General features: G+C 36.9%; 1 protein-coding gene across 1 annotated transcript in view; it reads left to right on the forward strand.

The window, feature by feature from the left end:
* The first annotated feature begins 10,889 nt into the window (after window positions 1-10,889).
* Window positions 10,890-25,107, forward strand: part of LOC131689337 (uncharacterized) — an 81,484-nt gene continuing 67,266 nt past the window's right edge. Inside the window, exon 1 of the mRNA XM_058974356.1 lies at window positions 10,890-11,949. Coding sequence (XP_058830339.1) covers window positions 11,933-11,949 — 17 coding nt within the window. The 5' untranslated portion in view covers window positions 10,890-11,932. The remainder of the gene's footprint in view (window positions 11,950-25,107) is intronic.

The raw sequence follows: 25,107 nt of genomic DNA on the forward strand, positions 1-25,107 counted from the left end.
TGTCGCAACGTAATCGTCTTCTACCTTAATTAACTTTTCCGTAGCTGAATTGAATTTTTCGTTTTTTTATCGTAGATCAAAATCGAAACTAAACTATGATAAATGTTTTTTTTCGGCTGAAGGGGCCGACTAGGTTAAGGATTTTGATTCAGTTTCCGATGGGGACTGTTTTTGATTTTTAGAAAGGTTTTTTTACGTAGTCACCTTCAGATCGCATGGTTTGTGCAATTGGAGTCACGTGCTTTTATTGTATGCGAGAGAAAAGCTGATTTGACCGTGGCAATGTCCTGCAGTGGCATTGGTATAGTTTCGTCGCAAAATTTTATTAAAATGTAAATTAGATTTTTATATACACTCAGGTTTTTTACGTGATTTTTTGCACGGTATTTTTTTACGCGGGTTTTGAAATTTACGTGGGTTTTGAAATTTACGCGGTTTTCATTTACGCGGATTTTTTAATTTACGCGGTATCCATTAACGAGGTTCCCATTAACGAGGATTCTTAAATTTACACGGTCTTCATTTACGCGGCTTTCATTTACGCGGATTTTGAAATTTACGCGGTTTTCATTTACGCGGCCTGTATCCCCCTCATAAAAAAACCTGAGTGTATAACTATGTGATCTCAACCAACGATACCAATAATGTATTGCAATTTATTCACAAACGATTTCAGTCCACGAAGTATATCTTTTTCACGAGTTAGGAAATGAAAATTTTCAAATTTTTGAAACTACTTTCCTGGTAATGTTCATACATTAAAATTGGCGAACAATCACAACGTCCCTCAAATCAATCGTTATCTCTTCACAAATCTGACAAATCACAAATCTTTTCTAAAATTTCTCCGGTGAACACGATCTTCAACCATCCCGAAATGTTTTTTGTAGCCACCGTGCAGTGAATCTTTGTGTGCCAGATAACAAGCGAAACCGCTTTCGAGCACCAGACGACTGCTCGTTTAAATTATAGTAGATTGATGCACATTTAAAAAGCAGGTTTAATATCAATGTACGCAAAGTTAATTATCGACATAAATATGTTCAAAGTACACTGAAACCTAAATTTTCGAACCCTATTTCTTAAGTCATATTCGATTTACGTAACTTTTGTTACGAATTCCGGTTAAGATATCTCTATAACCTCAAAAATATAGACATTTTCAAAATGGGTTAATGATAGAGTAGTTATAGGTATAGTGATTAGTGATGCGAATGATATGGCTATAGAAAAATTTTCTCAACCGGAAGACGCTATCTTTGCCTTTAAATCGACGTCACTCGACAATTTCCGTCATCTACTCGTCAAGCCCACTCAAAAGTACGCATATTGTTAGGGTTATACGCTCAAGTGGAAGTCACATTCTTGGATTTCGGTTTGTTAGGATAATCAAGAATTTTAATAAAAATGTAAGGCTAAATTTTTAACGAACTGTATCCCAAATAACGAATACTTTTTTTCCGAGCTAATTAAATTTACGACCCAGCGATGTGTAATGGAGGTTTCCAGGACCGTAGACAAAAAACATGGGCCCAGGAATCCAGCGTACGAATCCTGACCACTGTATATTGCCCGATTACCAAAAAGTTAAAGTTTGAACTCCATTGGAATTCACTGATATTACGCATGATACACTGAAATGTTATAGTTAAGCGCCAGTTTTTGGCTCTAGTTATTTGTACTATCGATGACAGTATAAACGTAGGGCTGTTAATATGTTGAAGTATTTTAAATATCTGTTGGAAATTTTTGGTGACTTTCAAAATAGCCATTTTTGACAATTTGTCAGGAATATTCAGATTGGGGTTTTGTATGGGATTATTCTGGACCTAATGTCAATCGTTTTGTTTTTCGGTCTGATTGGTCATAGTGCTGCATTACTCTAATATATTTTCCTGCTGTGAAAATAATGCGTCTCATTTTTTGGTTATTCTGGGTGACTTTTCAACTTGTATAATGAATAGTAAAAAGTGGAAAGAATGGAAATAAAATAGGTTTAAAAAATAAAGAGAATTTACATACAAAAGGAGGAGTAATTCGAAAATAGAGGAAAAATAACATTCGTTACGTTATTCTTTTATTAGGGCTTTAGCCTCGGTGGATAATTCGCCCTACACAAAAAAATAAACATTAAAATGGTTACGTTAAAAAAATGCTTTTAATCCATCTAACAGGGTGATGATACATTTCTTATAACTCTTTTCGGGTATTATATCGATTGAGAACATTTAGAACTTGATGCTTCGCGATATTTTTGATAACAGATACTACAAATCAGCATAGAACAATATCAGTGCAAGAAATCTCAAAGGGTAAACCAATTTAATGGAAAAGCGGAAAATGGCTCATAAAATAGACATACAAACGAATTATTGCTAATGCTCCGTTAATAACATAGGGTAGGGTGGGGCAAATCCGTCCGTTGGGTAAACCCGACCCCCCTCTGTTATCAAAAATCGGAAGCGCTACGCCAACCAATTTCAATGTTGTCGTGTAGAGCTTCGAAAATAATCGTAATGGTGGTATGACAGCATTTGATTAGTCTATATTAAGATGCTCAATCGACAATAAGTGTGTTTTACAACTTTAGGTTTGATTTGTATCTCAAAATTTTCCCAAGATATAGACAAAATGCTGTATATGGAAAGATGCCCAAAAGTCTAACCTTTAATTTAGTATATAAAACGACTTGATCCGATGTAAAGTGAGCATTTTACAGCCAAAACCATTTACTAGGTCGGATTTGCCCCACCTTATCCTACACAGATAAAAAAATTCATGTAAAATTATGCTCACTGTACTGCACATAAAGGAAACGCGACCAATAGTGTAAAATTATGCGAGTGATTAATTTTACATTGGCCACAAATCGTGCTATAAATAAGTTACGTATGTATTGGTGACGATGCCGACATAAAAAAAATCCGTTAAATAATACCAAGACTTGAACCGACAATCATTGACTCACCAGAAACACCCCCTTATGGACTAGGCTAAAGCGACACATAACAACGTGACTGCAAAGTGGCGTACATAAGCTTCGCTTGAGCGTGGACGATCCAAGCGCATTGAGTTGTGGCTCGTGCATGTATGTGTATGACGCCGTTAGTTTTTCTCTCTGCTCAACACCGTTTCGTATAAAATCGTGTAAAAATTAGATATTTTGCCTGAAAGTTGAATGAATAGCGCGCAGGTCTCGAGCAGAATAATGTAAATTTCCATTGGAACATACAGATTTGCATGATTTTCAGGGGTCATTTTATGTGCATGATATATAGCGTAAATTGATTCTTGACACATAATTACACGAATAGTTTTTCTGCGATATTATGAAATACGCTTAAGTTAATTTTCATATTTTTTTGCTGTGCATATAAATTTTTAAATCAATGCATTGTGCAGGGAAATCTGAATTTTCCTAAAGGGTTTTTTTTTTATTTTTATTTCGATTATAGAGGTCTTAACCTTAAGGTAATTCGCCTCTTCGGGTTAAAAAAATCTCTTATGAAAATTTCTAACCCTATGTGCGGGGTCGGTGCTCGAACCCGAGTGCGCTGCGTACAAGGCAATCGATTTACCAACTACGCTACGCCTACCCCCTCCTAAAGGGGTTATATATGTTCCTGAATTTTCTTAAAGAGGGTAAATATATGTATTTTCCTAAAGGGGGTATATATGAATATGATCAACACATTTTTGAATGAATTTGAAGTTCATACTCTCAATAGCGTTTACTAAAATTTCCAATGCGGCTGAGAATTAAGCACTGAAATTTCAGCTCTTGATATCTCGCTACGTCTGAAGTGCATGTGTGCATAGTTCAAACTTTACTTATTACGTTTTCGTTTTTGATTTTGCACTACACGGGTGTAGTCGGTGCTACACTCATTCAAACTTGAGTGTAATCAGTCTATCTCTTTTTTTGCACTACACCGGTGTAGCACAAGGAAAAAAACGAAAACGCCATTAGATATCGACTTTTTCTAAAAATGACTTCACAGTAGTATCTTTGATCTGAATTATTATCCCTAATCCTAATGCCGAAAAACAAATAAAAAAAACTCTCTAAACCCGTTAGGGAAAATCATCATCATAACTGGAATTTTCTTTTTCACGAAACTTTACACGCAAAATAATTGTCAATGTTTGATTCTAAAAATAGTTTCTTTATTTTTAGTCGAGAAATTTATTTATTTTGAACTAAGGAATTTATTGAACTAAACTGAATTTTTAGGTTGGATCAACTAAAATATCATTTGAAACAATCTTACAAGTTTTGTTATTTGTAATTTTCTAAAATCGACAAAATTATTTTTTGAACCAAACAAATCAGTAATTGTAATTATAGCATGCTGCTTATTGAATGAAACTTCGATGACGTCAAGATCGTCCTTCAGGATATTAAAGCGTATTCGTGCATCTACTGCGATTTTTCGTCTGGAAAAGCTGAGACTCTGAAACACCACGTTATGGCACATATCTACTGGGAAAGAAAACCAAACGACTGTTACCCGTACCGGGCAAACGATCCGTTCAATCAACGGTACTATTCGGCTGGATAATTCATTGTCTAAGACTTTATTGTTACATAATGTGTGCCAAGTAAGTGTAAGTAAGTTATTCGTATGCCCAGCAATAAATCAAATAATAAAAATAATTGTTGTTTCAACAAGAAATCTGCATAAACCCTAGAATAAACTAATAAATTGTTGTTAATAATACACATTTTCTTTAAATTCACAGTACTTTTTCCGCGTGTACGATAACCTTCCGTCGCTTCTATTAAAAAATTTCAAATACTTTATAATTTTCACAATCTTATAAGGGAAAGTTGTTTAAAAAACTGTGTAGGAAAAATGCTAAAAAATTATGAATTTTCTCTATCTGCAACATATAAACCCTATACCAATTAATTTAGGATACCCTTTTAACATAAACTATCGCACGAATGGGAATAGGTTCGCCGAATTTTGGAAGAAATCAATAAAATAACCCCTTGAAAACTACCTAAAAATTGGTGTAGTTCGATGCAATTAAAAGAAAATATAAAGACCCGTTTTCATCATCTCCATGGTGTATTTTCGGTTGACAAAATGGGGACATTGACTAAAACGGGACATTTTTTTTCTTCATAATAAACTGAAGCTGTTAAAATGTTCTTCCTTTCCCTTGATGTAGTCTAATAACTATTTCTGATTATTTAATATACAGCCTTATTCTGCATTACGACGGATCGCTTTTTCGAACGAATGTGATTTGCATTCTCAATAACAACAACCAAATCAAATGGATGCCTACTTCGATCGAACCATAATCGTTCGAAAATGTGATCCGTCGTAATGCAGAATAATTATTAATAAATTATTGATTTATTTCTGCAAATTTCCATCTTTAAGATAAGGAAAGCATGCTCAAGAAAGGATTTACTCGTATTTAGCCTTGTTCGTCTGCTAAAGCCCATCAAACATATTTTCATATGAGGCTGATAAAATTGGGGACTGACCAAATCGGGTTTTCAATGTATTACAATAGATAGACAGTATTTGAAGAAGTTTCTTGTGGACGAGAGTAGAACGACTTTATCCCGACTTACTTGGAGTCAGCGGCGTAGTCAGACATTCGGTTTGGGGGTTTCATGAAAATCTAACTTACTGTCCAAATGACATAATTACGAAACCGCCATCTTTGAAGTTTTAAAATTATGGAGAATTCAGTTTCTGTCTTTAGCGAATTTTCATTTAAAATAAACTTTATTGTATGCATGAATACCACGTATATGGAGTATATCGAGTAATAAAATGATATTTACGAAGTGTTCCTTAATCTAGTTTTTTTCTAAAATAACTGGGAGCTTCACAAACTCAAGCTTAGGATAAAATGTAAATTTTATTGTTTATAAACAATACAAGCGATTTATCATAAACAGTAAAATCATAATAATTTATTTTAAAATTAAATTTAAATAGCCTAAACACTAGAGTGACAGGAAAAAATGACCCCTATCGGCCCACCTCTGAGTCGATTCCTAGTCCCACCAGGAGTATTTGCACCAAATTTGAAGCAAATCGAACAAGTCTAACTACCGGACCAACGTGGCTGAAGTTTGTATGGGAATTTTCAACAATTTACATGGAGAAAACCCATCAGCTCGCATTTTCGCCGCTAGGTGGCACTGTATGCATCGTATTATCACAGTAAGTGAAAATAAGAAAGATAATTTAATTATCTACAACTTTGTCGAAGACTGCTAGTCAATCCGGCTTTGTTAAAAGAAGTTATTAAACTTTTAACGAAGTGATGTCTGGGTCAGTTTTGCATGGGGCCTAACAGTGCATGGTTGTGTATCAGTACTCGAGTCACACGAACTAAACATTTTTGTGAAATAATCGTTAGGTTTAGCTCAATGGTATATTTACAAGAATTATAGTAAATAATACGAGTCATGCATTGGTTAGAAAATTTTAGTTCCTCCTGTTACCGCATAGAGTGCGCCAACACTAACTTTTCAACGGAGAGAGATAGAAATTTGGTGTCTTCTACAAAGTTATAGAACAGGTATTTTTCAGTATTTCATCCGAACATCTTGATACTCTATCTCCCTTCTACGAAAAGTTAGTGGTGGCGCCCTCTATGCGGTCACAGGTAGAACTAAAATTTTCTTACCAAAGCATAGCTGGTATTATTTAATACAATTATTGTAAACATACTATTCATCTAAATTATTTCACAAAAATGTATAGTTCGCGGGACTCGAGTACTGATACACAACAATGCACTACTAGGCCCCACGCAAAACTAACTCAGACATCACTTCGTTAAAAGTTTAAGTCTTTTAACAAAGCCGGATTTACTAGCAGTCTTCGACAAACTTGTAGACAATTAAATTATCTTTCTTATTTTCACTTACAGTGATAATACGATGCATACAGTGCCACCTAGTCCATACAAACTTCAGGCACGTTGGTCCGGTAGTAAGACTTGTCCGATTTGCTTCAAATTTGGTGCAAGTACTCCTGGTGGGACTAGGAATCGACTCAGGGGTGGGTCGATTGAGTTTTCAAAAATTCATCATTTTTCTGGGCAGTCTACTAAACACATACCCTGAACACATGGAGCCTTCATGTCTTTAACAAAGTGGTTTGTAGAAGCACTCCCTAAATGTTGCTGAAGACATTCACCCTTATTCTTGTTTACGACGAATGCGAGATTCGTTCGAAAGTGATTCGAACGAATAGTAAGCCCATTTGATTTGTACGTTAGTGTCGGTTTCTGATGAGGCGAAGCCGAAACGCAACATAGTATGAAATAAGGATTTGTGCCCTCCTGTACAAAGACTGGTTTATACCAACAAATTTTCACCCTAGTGAGAAATTTTGGTTTTTACCAAATTTTCCTCCTTAGGGTGAAATATAGCATAGTGCTTTCGCATAGGCCTGCTAAGCCAAGACAAGTTTCGGCTTCACTTGTGTCTCATCGGCATAAACAGAACTTCTGCTCTAACGGGACATCACGTTTGATCAGTCGTTTGATTGAAACACACAGTGTGTTTTAGTTTTAAGGGATTTGCGTCAAGCCGGCGCTAATCTATTCCGACAGTACGTTAGTGTCGGTTTCTGATGAGGCGAAGCCGAAACGCAACATAGTATGGACGCTGAGAAAAGTTATTAACTAAAGAAGCAGCATGACTTTAAAACAAGTGAAATTTATTATTAATCATAGCAACCCTACAACTTTCAACACAAGAAATATTTAAAGCAATAGAAAACGCGAATCAAACGTTAAGATTGCATAAAATTAGAGGAATAGATATAAAAGATAACATAGGAAATTTAAAAATTTGAACAAAACGTAAAATTTTGAAAAATGAAATGAAAAGGGCAAATTGAAATAATGAAAAGACGCAAAAATAAAGAAATTTGCAAGGTATGGACGAACGAAAAACGAAGCAAACGGACACAAAATAGTAGAAACACCACCAAGAAGGAATATATAAAATGGATTAAAAAGAATTAAGGAATAAAAAGGCATAAGAAATGTAATTTGAAATAAATCCAAACAAGAGTCTAAACGTAACACGAAGAAAAAGTATGCATAATGGCAAAAAAGATAAATCAAATGCTTTTTAGGAAAATTTAAAAAAAATGAGAGAAAGAAAAAGTAAATATAGGAAAATGGTCAACAGGAAAAGTACTTTCAAAACTTGCGATGAATTTAGAAAAAGTAAACATGCTTGCAAGAAAAAAATAAAATATGGAGAAAGAGAAAAAGGGTGTAATACGAATAAATGAAGCAAATAGACAAATTTTAAAAATTGGATGAAGAAACAAATTGGCAGGGTATTAAAATTTGAAACAATGGAAATAATGAAATAAAGAATGTAGAATTCCCTAGAAAAATTTAAAAAAATTGAATAACAGAGAAATGACTATAAATTAAAGTAAGTAGTAGTAAAAAAATGGAAAAAATGCAATAATGAAGACAGTGAAAAGATGAATAAAACAAATATATGGAAACAGGAAAAAACGCAGAATGTATAAATTGTGAAAATAAAACCCACAAAGATCAACGAATTTTTTAAAAAAAATTGAGAAATCCATGTAAAAAAATAGCGAAAGATGGAATTTTAATGTTAGTTGTGCACACTTTGAAAAATATTACAAGAATTTTGTAACTAGGAATCAGTATATAGTAGTACTAAAAATCGTTACGTTCAAGAAGCGAAAGATATTGACGTTAAAAATCTCACAGTTCGAATTAAATCAGCAAATTTACTTTTACTTGAGTGTAACAAAGATGCTACACCTTTAATTTAACTTTACATGCGATTTGATATTTACACGATTTTCATTTAAATAAAATATAATTTTACTTGCACTAATGAATGACATGTTATTGTAAAAATCGTTGAGTATTGGAACTTTCTTTGTCGCATGGATAAGATGTGAGTTTCTGCAGTCATATTGACTGAGATATACTGTAACTTTGTGTTATGAGTGATGTAATTTTTATACGTAAGCGTTCGCTGGCGGAGGAAAAAAAGCAGCGAGAGCTGGTAAAAAGTTAACTAAAGCTGCCGAAACTAAGTCTACAAAGGTTAAAAAGGATTTTTTTAATTAATAAAGGTTTTCCATTGATACATTTGATGTGTTTCATTTATTTTACCAAACTCTGCCAAGCCCAGTCCTGGTTGGCCGATTTTTCTTTCCGCATTTGTTTGCTAATAACTTTTTCTCTGATTTTTTTTACGAATGAAACAATTACATATGTGCTCAAGGGTTGTACCTTCATGATAGCGTAAACCGTTTTTCAAGAAGCCTAACCAGAATGAGTACAGAAATTCCGAAAGCAAAACTCGGCCAATCAGCCCCGGTCTCCCCTAATAGATGCAAATGATCAGTTCTGATAAAAGCGTAATATTATAAGATATAAATTCAACCAATATGAAAAAATAGTACATAAAATCCGAAATTTTACAAAAATTGGTATAACTTTGTTACTTAAAAGAAATAGAGTATCTACGACAACTTGTCATAGTTTTAAGTATTATAAAACTTTGCCGATGACACCACATCTCTAGAATTCGAAATAAGAAAGTTAGCATCGCAGCGTCACCTATACAGTGAAAATTCAAACTAATTTTCACCACCAAAAGAAGGCGCTGGTAAAACCAAGATACTTTGCTGAAGACAGCATTTTCAAAAATTGTCTTGTTATTTTTTTCTGGGTCACTGCATTGAACTGATCGCCGGGGACTATCTAAGTAGATTGTGACAAAGATGGGAGCTAAATAATTCGCGGAAACGGGAGATAAAAAGCAACGGGGACAATGATATTCGCAGCAAAATGGCTCAAATACGCAAAGAATTTAAGTGGTCCAATGTATGCACGGAATGATAGAATTCAAGAGGAAAGTCGGAAGATAAATAGCACAAAGGCACAATCAGCCTTCCAAAAAATGCTTTGCTTTGATGCAGTTCCGTGGTGATAAAGTAGGTGGGGATTTTTCTCAAGCTTTAAACATTTCCATATTAGATTCAACTGAAATCTAAGTTGAACTTCTTGAAACCAAAACGCTTTTTGAAACTAACTTCAGCAGTAAAATCTCGATCAATCACTCGAGATAGTTTTTCTTTAATAGAAAATTAAAACATCGTCTACTTATAATTCAAAAACCTTGTTTCCAAATTGAAATATCATTGTTTTGCTAAGCGCTATCTTTGAGAGTTTTTTTCCAACCAAACGTTTGACCCTTTTAAAGTTAATCGATCAATGACGTCAATATACGCATCTGCAATCTATAAAACAATCGTAACGGTTTTCGATAAACACTAAAAACATCGTGTGAATGCAAACATCAAATTGAAGATTGTTGCCTCGAGGCGGGGTATCACACGGTCAGTCAGAGAAACCCTTTTCGGCAGACAGCGAAATATATTTTTAAGTTATAAAAACAATCTTGTTTTCATTTTCGCTGCGCTAATGAAAGTTCGACACCCATCGACCGTGTATCGATACATGAAAACAACAAATCACCGAGCTTAAGCAGTTGCGCTGTTGTTCGTTCACTAGTATTTAGAAGCACGTGTAGCTATTTGAGTTCGAATGCAGTTCTTCAACAGTATTTGACGTAGCTAATGAGCTCAACTTTCCACGGTGAGCCAACTAGAGAGAGAGGGATGTCCCGCTTTTCCACCTACGGGAAGGTCTCTGCCGCTCTCAAATTTTCCCGATGTAAGCCGCGGCGTCGAGAATTCAAACACACACCCGATCCGTAAACGATCTTGACAGCTTAAACCGCAAACCGGCAGAAGGTCTAAATTGCACTGCTTCTGCAGTAGGGTGTCTTCTTTTCCGATCGAGTTCCCCAAGTCGAGACAGTCCGTCGCTAGCTGGCGCCGAGAGTGGAAGTGATTTTTTTCGACTCCAGTTGTAGGCAGATCGTTTTAACATTCGTCGAGTTTGGAAAATATCCGCTTGGGTGGACAGCAGAAGAAAAGCACCTTGTTGTGGTGGTCATTCACGGAGTCGCCTTATACTTGGTTCGAAATCGAGACTACATAGCTAGCCGAAACAAGCCGACGCTGTGCGGCACCGGTGGAGGTCGTTGTGTAATACCGAGTTGGTGAAATATAACATCGCGGGTGATGAATAAATTAAGTTTGTTTTTTTTGTGGATTATAAGTAGCACTACTAACTAGCACAGTTCAAAACTCGATACAGTACTTTTGATATGCGAAACTTTGTGTGAATCAGAAATGAAAGCATAAGCTTCTAGACGCATTTGAAGCGTTGAAAAATATTAATCCTTCGACGACAAAAAAATCAGTGTCATAACTGTTCCACCTTCTAAAAACCCTACACCTGTTCCCGTGTCAGCCAAAACAATAATCCAGAAAGTGTAGGAGGAAGCAAAACAAACCGACAGCTCCAGAAACTATGGTAAAAAAGTGACTGTGGTGACGACGAGACCATCAACAAAGTCGTTCAAATACCCATTTTGAACGCGCACGCGACACAGTGACGAACGCAAGCGCGAAAAAACGGTAATACAGATTGAAGAAAATTACACCCTAACTGAACGGCTGGGGGCTGTGAGTCACCCGAAAGAAAAGTGTAGGTACGGCGTGATTTAGAACGAGAACGACGGAGAAAGCACACCGCCGATGACAATACATACAGATTGAGACGGATTCGTTACGGTGTGAAGGAATTGTAGGTTGCTGGCTCGTCACATTCTGAGGTTGGTTGGTGTTGCTGCGAAAAACTGACTGACACGCGGATGCCTTTGATGAATGGATAACGCAAAGTGATCTTTTGGTGCTTTTGTGAAGCGGAAAATAGCGAAATTCTTATAGGGTGTTGAACAATCCGGAGCCGAAAGCTCGAAAGAAGAACGGAAAACTGTGTTGCTGAAAAACGGTTTTCATTTAGAATGAAGCTGAAAGGAAGGTAAGTTGGTTTTATCTCGGAAATTGATTGGATTTTGCGTTGTGCCTTTGGAGAATGGTTGATCATATGGCGAGAAGTTTAGATTAGGTTATGGTAGGGTTTGAGTACTTCCAACGGGAAGAGTGAACGCATCTAATTTTTGTTATTAAAGGGAGATATCTGAACGAATATAAACAAATTAGAAATGCAGACGGTTTCTTGTGGCCAAATAGTGATAAGTGAATTTGAAGTTACAGGTTCGTTTAGAAAAATTTCATTTGGGATAACTGAGGCTTTTTTCATCCGCCAAAAATGTATTTTTTCATGACACATGCTGAATAAACACCACCAATCTGTACCAATCTTTCAGGTTTCTTGTGGTGGTTGTACAATAGCTGTAAAGGATGAATTCTATACTATCAGGAATCAGAATATATTGGCTTAAATGGCACGTTCCCCGTATGTAGTCGGGGATTTGTGCCTTGCCGTGTGTTTTCATCATTTCCTGAGCGGAAGGAATGGACAAGGAGGTATGGGGAAGTAGAATCGGAATGGTGGGGAAAATAACAGCACAAAAACAAAAATAAACAACAGGTAAGTTAAACTCACAAGTAGTTCAACTTGCCTACGAATAAGCCTAAAGCTCTTTACCGCATTGGATAAGAAACTTTAGTATGTCTCTGAGTTTTATCGTCCAAACATGGTTTCGTCTATATAAGGACGGCCGAAGACTCGAAATCGCAACTGCGCTACCGCTGGACAGTTGCATATCAGATGATATGAGGTTCCGTAGTCGGATTCACAAAGATCACATGAAAAAGACTCAGCGCGCTGAATAGTTGCCATGTGATAATTGAGTTTGCAGTGGCCGGTTAAAGCCGCAGTGGAGCTTCGAAAAATGTAGGAGATTTTTCGAAATCACTGGGCACGGTTGTTCTAGAAACGCCTTTGTTTGGCGACACGTTTGTAGATTTCTCTAGTAATTGCGGTGCTCGGACGAAGCCCAGGACCGTATTTTTTCCCTTATCCAACTTGTCGAAATTGGCAGCGCGGGCTCAGGACCAACGAAGTCAATCGCTGAACCTGCCCTGGCCAATTCGTCAGCCCATTCATTTCCAGTAATACCGCAATGTCCGGGCACCCAGACAAGGTAGATAGTGTTGACAATGCTTAGTTCTTCGATTTGGGTTCGGCACGCGATCACTAGCTTGGACCGGGATTTGTCTGAGCTAAGGACCTTGATTGCAGCCTGACTATCGGACCAGAAGTTTATTACTCTGCCGGACAAACTCAGTTGAAGGGCCGACTGTACCCCGCACATAATCGCAAAGATTTCGGCTACAAGTACAGTAACAGTGGAATACAGTACAGTATCTACCTAGTGAGTGAGATTGTTCCAATCTCATTTCACGACAGTAGACACCAGCACCAGCACAGCACGTCCCTCCATCAGAGAACCGTCAGTGTAACAGAGCACTTGCGTTTGTTGTTGTCTTTCCATAAAGCCAGACAACCACTCCTCTCGAGAGGGAATCTTCACATGGAATGTCCTGTAAGGAAAACTACATGTTAGTATAATATCGCTGGGAGCAAGAATATCTTCGCTCCATGTAACCATTTGTGACCACAATCGTGTATGACTGGTAGCAAGATCAACATGGTTACTGTTCCAAAGCCCAGTAACCTGCAGTCTGTATGCGCATGATAGTGCTTCTTGTTTGAGGTGTGTGTGTAATGGTTTGATATTTGGAAGTGCCTCAAGAGCAGCAGTCGGAGTCGTGGTGAAAGCACCAATCAACGCCATGAGCGCCATTCTTTGCAGATGGTTTAGCTTTGACTGGACTGTCATCACCTCTCCCCTCTGTCACCATACAAGGCATCCGTATGACAGTATTGGACGTACAATTGTCGTGTAAATCCAATAGCTGTATTTAGGTTTGAGACCCCAGCTCTTTCCAAAAGTTCGTCTGCACTGCCCGAAGGCCATGCACGCTTTCTTGACTCTGAACTCAATGTGAACAGAGCAATTCAGTTTGGAATCCAATATAACTCCAACGTATTTGACTTGATCTGCACACAGTAGCTCAGAATCAAAGAACTGCAAGGGACGAACCCCGGTTGTTATTCGCTTCTTCGTGAAAAGAACCATTGAAGTTTTGCTTGGGTTAATTGATAATTTAACTTGTCGACACCACTGTTCGACAGCTCTTAATGCCTGTTGAATTAAGTCAAAGATTGTTCCGATGCAAAATTCAGTAATCAGTACTTGGTAATTATCAGCAAACCCGTAGGTTGGAAATCCAAGCTCATTGAGTTTCTTCAACAAGCCGTCGGTTACCAAGTTCCATAACAAAGGTGACAGAACGCCGCCCTGAGGACAACCACAAATACTCTACTTCCGTATCTCAGCCTGTCGCAGTGACGAGCAAAGTATGCGATTACTAAGCATTGCGTTTATCCAACCCGAGATACATGCAGGTATCCCATGACCGCGCGTCGCTCCCAGAATAGACCTGAAGGACACATTGTCAAAAGCACCCTCAATATCTAGGAATACACCCAAGCTAGATTGCTTGAGTGAGAAGGCTTTCTCAATGTTGTAAACAACATCGTGAAGCAGTGCACTATGGTCCCAAAGCTGTATTTAGGAAGACAAAACTGTTTGCGCCAAAACTGTTGGTTTTATATATATAGTATCTTCGGCAAACTTTGTTAGTATTTTCTTGCCTATTTTTTATATTAGTTGAATTAGGGTGGTCCTTGTGGTTAGGGTGTTCAAAGTATCAACTTCTTAGATATGTAAAATTCAACTAAATAATGTTCTACAAAGTTATAAATCAATCAAATTGAAGCAACTTTTCTGAAGAAACTATGTGGCTATATCTAATGGTTCATATGGTATGATTTTTACAATATTTAAGGTAGGGTGGCTCTTCTATTAATATCTTTTTATGTGTTAATTTCTCGCTAATACTTTGTTCTAGAAGTTTTTATAACTTTAGTAAATACATATTTATGCCGAAACAATGAAGTTTCTATCTCTTTTGTTTGCATAGTTACAGGCGATTTTCAAAACAAAAATGGTTTTTTTTAAAGCTATATATCTTTCAACATTGCAAATGAATTTTCAATCTTTTAATTTCATTTAAAAGATCGAAACTTTTGTAGTTTTTGGTGAAAAAACTGCGGGAGCGTTATTTCTGTAAAATAAATAATTAATTTTTGAAAATGGTGTATTTTTCAACAAAAATCGTTCATAACTTTTCGAATAGACGAGATAATAACTTTGTACTTCAGCAAAAATCTTCGCCATGCAAAGTTCTAAAAGTGTTGCAAACAAAGTATTTACGATAAATCAATGTATGAAGTGACAAATGAAAAATAGTGATTTTAAGAGGTCACGTTTTCATCGCTCAATCTCTTATGGTAAAATCAACTGAGAAATAGTCAATGTGTGTTATAATGAAAATCTATTGAATATATGAAACTGTTTGAAAACACAACCTTTTACCGTACAACTACATGTTAGCGTGAATTCACAATAGTGTTAATAGCGTACTATAGTAAACTCTAAATGAAAGTTATCTATTACGAGGCCAATAAAGCAAGTACCGTCATCATGCATTATATAGATGGTATTGAATTATGCTTTATGAGTTATTCTACCAGTTAGCGATTTTCAGACCTCATACTTTTATTTGTTTTGAAGTAACAAAAAATTGAGAATCTTTCCTTAACTTACCCACAGCCGTCATTATAGTAGATAATTAATTTATACTTTCAAACATTGCATAAATGTTGGAAAAGCATACCATAATATCCGCTGTTATGAATAACAAACTCGTTTCAAGATTTTATTTTAAGATAACAAGACGTGAACTAAAACATTTTCTTTCTAGCACTCGTTTTGAGCACTAGTCCAAACCAAAAAGGATTTACTGAAGTGAGCATAGATAACTTTTGTTGGCCGATTTAGAATTAACGATAGTTTGCAGCTAACACTACTGTAAATCCATTGTACGATTTAGATGTACGGTAGATTGTTCTTTCAAAAACGTTTACAAATCCAATAGAATTGTCATGACATTCGGTATTATCACACTCAATGACTATTTCTCAGTTGATTTTTCCATAAGAGATTGAACGATGAAAACGTGACCCCTTAAAATCACTATTTCTCATTTGTCACTTCATACATTGATTTATCGAAAATAGTTTGTTTACAGCACTTTTAGAACTTTGTATGGCGAATATTTTTGCTGAAGTAACAAAGTTATTATCTCGTCTATTTGAAAAGTTATGAACAATTTTTGTTGAAAAATACACCATTTTCAAAAATTAATTATTTATTTTACAGAAATAACGCTTCCGCAGTTTTTTCACCAAAAACTACAAAAGTTTCGATCTTTCAAATGAAATTAAAAAATTGAAAATTCATTTGCAATGTTGGAAGATATATAGCTTTGAAAAAAACCATTTTTGTTTTGAAAATCGCCTGTAACTATGCAAACAAAAGAGATAGAAACTTCATTGTTTCGGCAAAAATATGTATTTACTAAAGTTATAAAAACTTCTAGAACAAAGTATTAGCGAGAAATTAACACATAAAAAGATATTAATAGAAAACCAATTTTTAAAGAGCCACCCTACCTTAAATATTGTAAAAATCATACCATATGAACCATTAGAGATAGCCACATAGTTTCTTCAGAAAAGTTGCTTCAATTTGATTGATTTATAACTTTGTAGAACATTATTTAGTTGAATTTTACATATCTAAGAAGTTGATACTTTGAACACCCTAACCACAAGGACCACCCTAATTCAACTAATATAAGAAAATCGGCAAGAAAATACTAACAAAGTTTGCCGAAGATACTATATATCTAAAACCAACAGTTTTGGCGCAAACAGTTTTGTCTTCCTAAATACAGCTTTGGGACCATAGTGCAGTGTGATCGTGGATTTCCCACACTGATATGCATGTTGCATTTTGTGCAGTGGATATTCAACTAAACTAACGTTCCTGATGTGATGATCGATTATCCGTTCCAAAGCTTTCAGAAGAAAAGAACTTAAGCTGATAGGCCTAAAACTCTTGGCTTCTTCATAGCTTGAGCGCCCCCCTTTGGGGATAAATCTAACAGTTATTTCTCGCCATGCTTTCGGGATATACCCGGTAGCAAGACTGGAAAACATAATCTTTTTCAAGACATGTTTAAGAATATCTATTCCCTTTGGCAGTGGCACGGGAAGTATTCCATCTTTTCCGGGTGATTTGTATGGAGCAAACTGCCCACTTGACCGATTCAGTGGAAACCAATGTGCGTACTAACGTCCACGAGTCCGAATCACCAGAATGAGATCTGTGAACATTGTTCAACATAAATATATATTTTGTCTACGTTTTCGACAGTCAGTGTAACTGCGACAACGCAGATATCGCGAGTTGTGAGCTCCGATATGAGACACGCGTCAATAGCCTTATTTGCAAGAATGCAAGCACGAGGCATTTCACGTGGGTTAGTCATGCCTGTCTTGTTGTAAGCAATGAAGGCAGTGTTAAGTATCTTTCCAAATTAGAAGTTTCCTTTATGGAAATACGGTTCATGAACCAATGCTATGGAAGCTTTACCTTCCTGCATGAGTCGAGATAAATTCATAGTTGCTGTACGTTTATGCTGGAGATTTATGTGTGCTATTCTAACCATTGTTGATTCGAGAACTGTACATTTCATTTCCAACATAAATTGCACAACAACTAGAGGACACCAAGCGAGTTGGGATGTTAACGCATATAGCAAGCCATATCAGGTTTAAATGGGACACGATCATTTGATTTCCATGATTTGCGAAGAAAATAATGGTCCACTGTGTCAGAGATTCGCATAACACAGTAAGGGCAAAACCCAAAATGCTCCGTGCGCGACTGGCTTATTTTAGACCCTCCAGTCATCAAGTCCTCGGCACCTTGACTTAGGGTCTCCTACTTTCAGTCGCCTCCTACTACATGGGAGCAGGACTCCAGTGGCTCAATTCTTGGTCGGATCCAACACGGTCTCTGGGCAGGTTCATCGGTACACATCGAAATTTGATAATCGAAATTCAACAAAACTTCACCGAACTAACTTCAGCCGAGAGTCTCAGCAAACCCCCAGCCAACAAAAATTCGGCAAAATTAAGCGGATCATCGGTGAAAAAAAAACTTCGGTGCGTAGAGTGAACGTTTCGCTGCGTAATGCAACATACTGGGGAGTTCGCCCAACTCTTTCCAGGCTCCGTTCGCCATTGAGAATATTTAAACCCCCTCAACAATTTTACCCATAGCACGGGTCGCATGGCACTATGGAATTGGGGTTCCCTGTTTGGTGAATTTTTACCACTGGAACAGGTAGTCCGTAGTGTAATTCTTGGCCGGTTGAAACAACCACTACTGACACTACAGGCTTATCTAAGCTGTTCGGAGAAAAAAGCTGACATTGAAGGACAGCTTCCATAGATGGCCGGACAGGCATGACACATGCTGAATAAACACCACCAATCTGTACCAATCTTTTAGGTTTCTTCTGGCGGTTGTACAATAGCTGTAAAGGATGAAGTCTAATTCTATACTAAGTTACAGCATATAGTAATATTCTGGCTCTTCCACGCCAAGGTATAACTTTCAAAACTTTGATTTAATAAAAGGAATTTAAAAAAAGAAAACTTACGTGTAACGTACCTTACCGTTAGGGCCTTGTTGTCTCTTGCTGTATGCAGTAGCCGTGTCCACTCCACTCGGTCCATTGCTGCTTGTCGCCAACCTCGCAGTCTTCGAAGGGTCCGCAAGTCGACCTCTATCTGGTCGATCCACCGTGCTCGCTGTGCGCCCCGTCTTCTTGTTCCTGTAGGGTCGCCGGAGCGTCCTCCGGAGTCCAAAGTAGACAGATTTCCCACCCAGATCGGTCTCTGAATTTCTCTGCTGGTATCATTGTCGGCGGTTACCAGTGAGCCCAAATACACCAATTCATCGACCATCTCGATTTCGCCACCGTCAATCCGAACTCGGGATGGGAGGTTCACATTGTCATCTCTAGAACCTCTTCCTCTCATGTATTTTGTCTTCAAAACGTTGATGGCAAGTCCAATCCTGCTGGCTTCAGTTTTCAGTCTGATGTACGTTTCCGACATCGCCTCAAAGTTCCGTGCCAGGAAGCTGGACGGACTTCCTGAAGATCGTGCCACTCGTGTCTATCCCCGCTCTCCTTTGTTACACCTTCTAACCCTCTTTTTCTTGCCGTAACCCTCTTTTTCAAATTCAAAGGGACTCGAGAGTGTTCCTGATACTCGAACAACGCACATCCCTCGATCCATCGTCGCTTTGACTAATCGTGTTAGCTTATCCGGAGAACCGTACTCGTGCATTATCTGCCATAGCTGATCTCGATCGATTGTGTCATATGCCGATTTGATATCGATGAAAAAATAATGTGTGGGCACGTTGTATTCGGGGCACTTCTTTAGAACCTGCCGAATCGCGATTACTTACGTGTAGGAAATTTATTGGATCGACCTAAATTGAAGCTGTAGAATTGCATAAAAAGTTTTTTGTGTGGCAAGCGAACTGTAGATGTGTCAAAATAAGCTACTTTTCAATTAAATCAGGCAGTGAAGCCAATTTTCATCAAAATTAACACCCATCGCCCAATCAAACCTGATAGTAATCCATGGTTTCAATGCACGAATATGTGTACAGCCGAAAACCATCCATGGTAACCTATTTTCAAATTGCAAAAAAATCAGTATCGATGAAATGCGTAACCAAGTTCGCTTGTTTGCATTCCCTCCATTCATTTATTCCGCGTGATCATTTTTCAATCTGAGTATGCTTCACTATGTTCGATTCTTATCCATTCAGAAGTGAGGCACGAGATCCATAATATTTTTCGAATTCAATCGAAGTGATTGAGACAGTTTTGACGCTCTTATGCATAAGAAGGGCATTTGAAACCTACAGTTACGGGCCTTTATGGTACTAGAGCCTCGGATAGTACTATTGATACCAAAATATCTTCATTTTCATGCCCAAAAAAATTGCAACGAATGCTATTTGATTCATTCATCAAGCATCGAAAGTTATCGATTGCGATGAGAAAATATCCATATTGGACCGATCTTCACTCAATGCTGAGTTGCCTCTGACAACAGGTAGTACAGCATGTATTGACGAATGAAAAGTTCTATTTGGCGCGTTATGTATTTGGATTTTATCGCCTGCTACAAATAGAATGACCTGATAAGCAAGGACAATTGGTTCAGTATACAACATTCAACGTTAATATGCATCATTTTAGATCAACAATATTTTCATCAATCACCATCACTGAAATCAGGAACCGTCTACCGACAATATACATTAACAAATACCCCCAACAGTAACTTCTTGAGGTGTCATGAAGGTCTGACGCTAGCTTTGTACTTGTCATATTATATTTATTTCGCGGAATAAACATGTCGTTTGGAATTTGGCATTTCACCTAATTATGGAAACGTGTCTGATAGGTAGAGTGGAGATGCCAGTTTTTCATTAACATTTCGCCGTGAATTTCTTCACATTCATTTGGGATATCTTTTATACTTTGTGTACGCTTGCTTTGTACTGCAAGCTTTGGAAATGATCATTGAAGTGTTAATAAGAAGCAATACTCCCGATGGTCGACTGTTCGGAATTCAAATTGCTCATTTCGAATTTTCGGAATTTGATTGCGAGCGACTTTTGTACTTATTACTAAGATCATATTGTTTATAGATGAAGAGATACCTCTATTATATTCCACGCGGTTTTGTCCTTTTATCTAACGCATGGGGCGTAACAATAATTACTAAAATGCGCATTAGAACGGCATTCATATTTCACCTGAAAACTTTGATTTAAAATGGAAGGACAAAGCGCGCGAGTATTTAGCTAAATCACAACATGTACCATGATAATATCCTGATTTATTTCCCTACCTACTAACACCAATCCTATCCTGCGACAGTTGTGGATGATGCAGAGAATTGCTCGGTCATAATATTTACAAGTGTTGAACTAACATTCCTTCCCATCCCAAAATTGACCTGCGTGGGCGTGGCCATCTACGTTATGTGTCATACTATAATCATAGTCTCTTTTGGTTGCACGTTGAGTATGATGTACTACTCCCAAGTATGTATCATACAATTGGTTCAATATTCAATTTCAACAGGCTTTGATCAATCACGGGAAACTAACGGGCGGTCAACTAAGCTAAGCTATTTTTCCCTCTAGGAGAGTAAAAAATACTGTGAGTCATTTTGACAAACGAAATATCATTTGATTCAATTCGGTCACTCTGAAATCGATACTCTCTTAGGATTCCAATGGTATGCTTCTCAGGATTCTTACGGATTCCAGTTTAAGATTATGATATTATCCTTCTCAGGACTCTGTTTGGCCCTTTATCAGGATTCTGGTGGAATCTCTGTTAGTGTTCCGTTCGAAATCTCTGTATTTCAAAGTTATTCTGCTTAAGGAGTGGGGCGATTTTTTTGTAATTGGGGTGAAGCGAATTGATCAACACTTTTGGTCAATTTGCTTCACCTGAATTTCTAAAAAATTCTCAAAAAAGTGATTTTTTACTTTGAGTGTAAGACATATAAGCCTATTTATTGCTGATATAATGCTAGAAAGTGTCAAATATTGTGCTATTATAGGCTATATTGGAAATGTTTGAATGCAAGGAAATATGTCGAATATTATTCTAAAGGGGAGATACAAGATGAAGAAATCACCAGCATTATATTGGCTTAATATTTGCACTATAGTAGCACAATTAAAGCATTCATGTGTTAAAGTGCGATGAGGCTTGTATGCGTTATATCAGCTGTATATACGTATATAGAGCTACCAATAATGCTGCATTTTGCTTGTACTGGAAAGCTTTTTCATTGCTAATGCAAAGCTTAATTTCATTGTAAATGCTGAAATGGTTTTCTCATAAAATTTAAGTGTTCATTTAAAACAAATATAGTGCACTGGCTCAATACTTACTTGGGTTATTTGGGAGCTTTACAGCGACATGTAACATAATATAAGTTATGACTAGATTAAAGCGGGTTACAGCCGATGTATTTCGTTGCCAGTGTGCATGATCGGTTCCTTGAATTAGAAACCAGTAATTGCCTATCGTTCCTCATTTGACAAAAATTGATATCGTCTTCCCATCGTTTTTATTTGCTGGGTCAAGTGCTCGCCGCAGTCATGGAACAACATAAAAACATAAATACTGTTTGAAAAATACATACCTCCAAATACAGCTCTGCTGACAAAACAGACTAATAAATACCGTGCCGCATTGTCACTCTAATCGCACAGCCCATCCAGCTAATATCACAGTTGTTATGCTATAGTTCTACTACGATGCACCTAGAAATGAATGTTCCCGTTAGAGCTTTTCGTCTATTTACACCTCCGCCACCGCTTTCCAACTAGGTGAGGTGGCAAATTTTGAGCATCTCGCCCGATTTTTATGGCGTCTATAGTAGAACGCACCAACAATGTGGTGGAACTTCTTCTGACCCAGTGAACTATTGAGCTAGAGCTGCGAACAGAAGCCGTTGCGGTGTGACGAATTTCCACTGTTGTGGATTTGTTTAGTTGATCCACTCCCGACTTTTGTGCGCCAGATTAGAATTCTTTGGTAGCGAACCAATATCTACACTACTGGAATGGGTGGATGGGTTTCTGCATGAAGGGTCGAAGAAATGATGAATTAGTGTGGAAAGTAGGTGTTTTTGTGGCCAGTGGTTTTTCTCGTCTCTTATCGTCACCGGCAATGCTGTAATTCATACGGTGGTCTTTAGGTTACTTGGCACAATGTTGGGAAATTGTGTCTTGCTCACTGATGAACGATTTTTCAATTATATTCATATTATTAGATCAAAAATGTCCTATTGAATGTTAGGTCCTAATGCAATCCTAAAAATGTGAACAGACCCTAAGTATACAATCGCAATAAGAAAACTGAAAACGAAACCGCTTTAGCTTCTTTAGAATGATTTGCGTTTCTGTTTTTAATCAAGCTCTTACCCTAGCAAAACAGCAATTTAAATTAGAATTTTTCCAAGCAGAAAACCGAAATAATTGAAACCTATTTGCTACTCGATCTTCACAGACGAAACATGTAAATAAAAACTATCTATGCCCTATCATCTCTTTGTAGTAGGGTGCTGTAAACAAACTTGGAAAAAAAAAGTTTGATCGTGTATCGGGCAGGTTACAGTTAGCTGCTCATGAAAGTTAAAGAGAACAGTAATTTTTTTGTGTATTAACGCTTGATGGTGTCGGTAAGAATGCTCGTTCATTCAGAAGCTGATCCACACAAAAATTATGTAACAAATAGCATTCGATTATCGTCCAGAGGTTGGCAATGATATAAGCGTGGGCTTAATTTATCGCTCTTGATCGATTCCCCATGTGTTTTCAAATAAATTGTTCCTATGATTACTTTCCGTGATTCTATAATAATTATTTAAATTCGTCATTGCTTACTGGTTGAAATGTGAAAATTTATGCCTTTAATTATTTAGCGGCAAAATCATACGGTTATGTGTTTTAATTCATTTGGATAAGTTGTTGGAGTTGTCAAGGCGTATTTTCAGAAGTAGACGGCTATGTTCTAAAATGCAGTGTAAAGGCATTTCTGATATCTAACTTTTTACTGGCGGCAGATAGAGAGTTGCAGTCTTCAGAAAAGTTGTAGAAAATATTATTTTCAGCAAGTCAGCCGAAGGTACCAACCCTACAGCTACAGCCATTCTTATGTTATGTAGTGTTTTTCTGAGCAGCCCATTAAGAATCAGTTTTTGTCGTATTTATTTCTCTACAACTGAGTGCTTCACATATTACAAAACCATGCAACTTTCTTGAATCTTTCATGCGCTTTTATGTCTTTGGGAAGAGTTGCAGTTGTTTATGATTAATATTATCAAACTTCATTGCCAGATTTCTCAAAAACATGCAAAAATATTGTTATTTTGAAAGAATTACAAATCCGTTAGAGAATCCTGAAGGAATAGTTTGTATCCGACGGTATGCTAAGAATCTAATATGCTATATAAGAATGAAACTGCTAGTATTAAGGGCGGTTATATTATGGTGCATTTTTATTTTTTTTTTAAAGTTGAACGTTATCAGAAATTCATTAGGATAGGTTTCTTCTGCTGACTCGTCCTAATTGGTATTGTCTGATGACTTGCCGCCTTCGTCATAAGTCAGCGTAGCCTTCGCATCAGCCTAAACCGATTTAATTGTTGGTTAAAGTAATTTTTGCTCACCTATCACTACGGGACCAGACGACAAGAGTAATCGCTTAAAAAGATCTTCGTTAGGTAGAACTCGTGATGGTTTTCTCATGTGTTTACTTCTGTATCGTTTAAGGTCTTTCCGAGGCTCTTGTGCTACCTCGGAAAGTTTACCGATTGGAACAAGAAACGTTTTCATCACCTACGATCCATGGATCAAGATTTTATGGATGTGGCATATAACACCACGTATGTAAAGTCAAGGCAAGTTGAAGTTTCCATAGCATATTGACCAAATTTCTTAGAATGTACCCTATGTCTGGATGACATCACCTGAAGCATGTCTCCGTAAAGGTTTAGCACATTCGAATCGATACCAGTAATCCCAGCTGTTTTTACGGCAAGAAAGAAAAATTTCCGCTCCGTATTTCGATCGTTCAACGTACCTTATCCTTCTAAAAGCCTCAAACAAAATACGACTTCAGCGCCAACGCACTATGGGGTAACTAGGCCTAAAACCTGGACAAAATTATTTTCTGCTGTTCTATATATTATTTTGCAATTATAATTCAAGAGAAGTTTAAATATTTGATCTTGAGCACATTTTTCATAAAAAATCCACCTAACAGTGTGAAATTTGTTTTATTCTAATAATTCTTCAAAAACTCAATCTAAATGAAACCATTGTGAATGGTGGCTATAGTAACATTCGAAGGACGATTTTCTAACAAATATAATTTTCTAGATTATATTTATTCATTGGAGACAATACATAAATTACCTTGTTTTATTGATGATCATTCCAAAACTTGTATGTTATTTTTCTCAAAGCAAAAAGTAATATTTTGAAAGGAGACGATATTTAACTGATTACTA

The sequence above is a fragment of the Topomyia yanbarensis genome, chromosome 3, assembly GCF_030247195.1.
Source record: "Topomyia yanbarensis strain Yona2022 chromosome 3, ASM3024719v1, whole genome shotgun sequence".
NCBI classification, from domain to species: domain Eukaryota; kingdom Metazoa; phylum Arthropoda; class Insecta; order Diptera; family Culicidae; genus Topomyia; species Topomyia yanbarensis.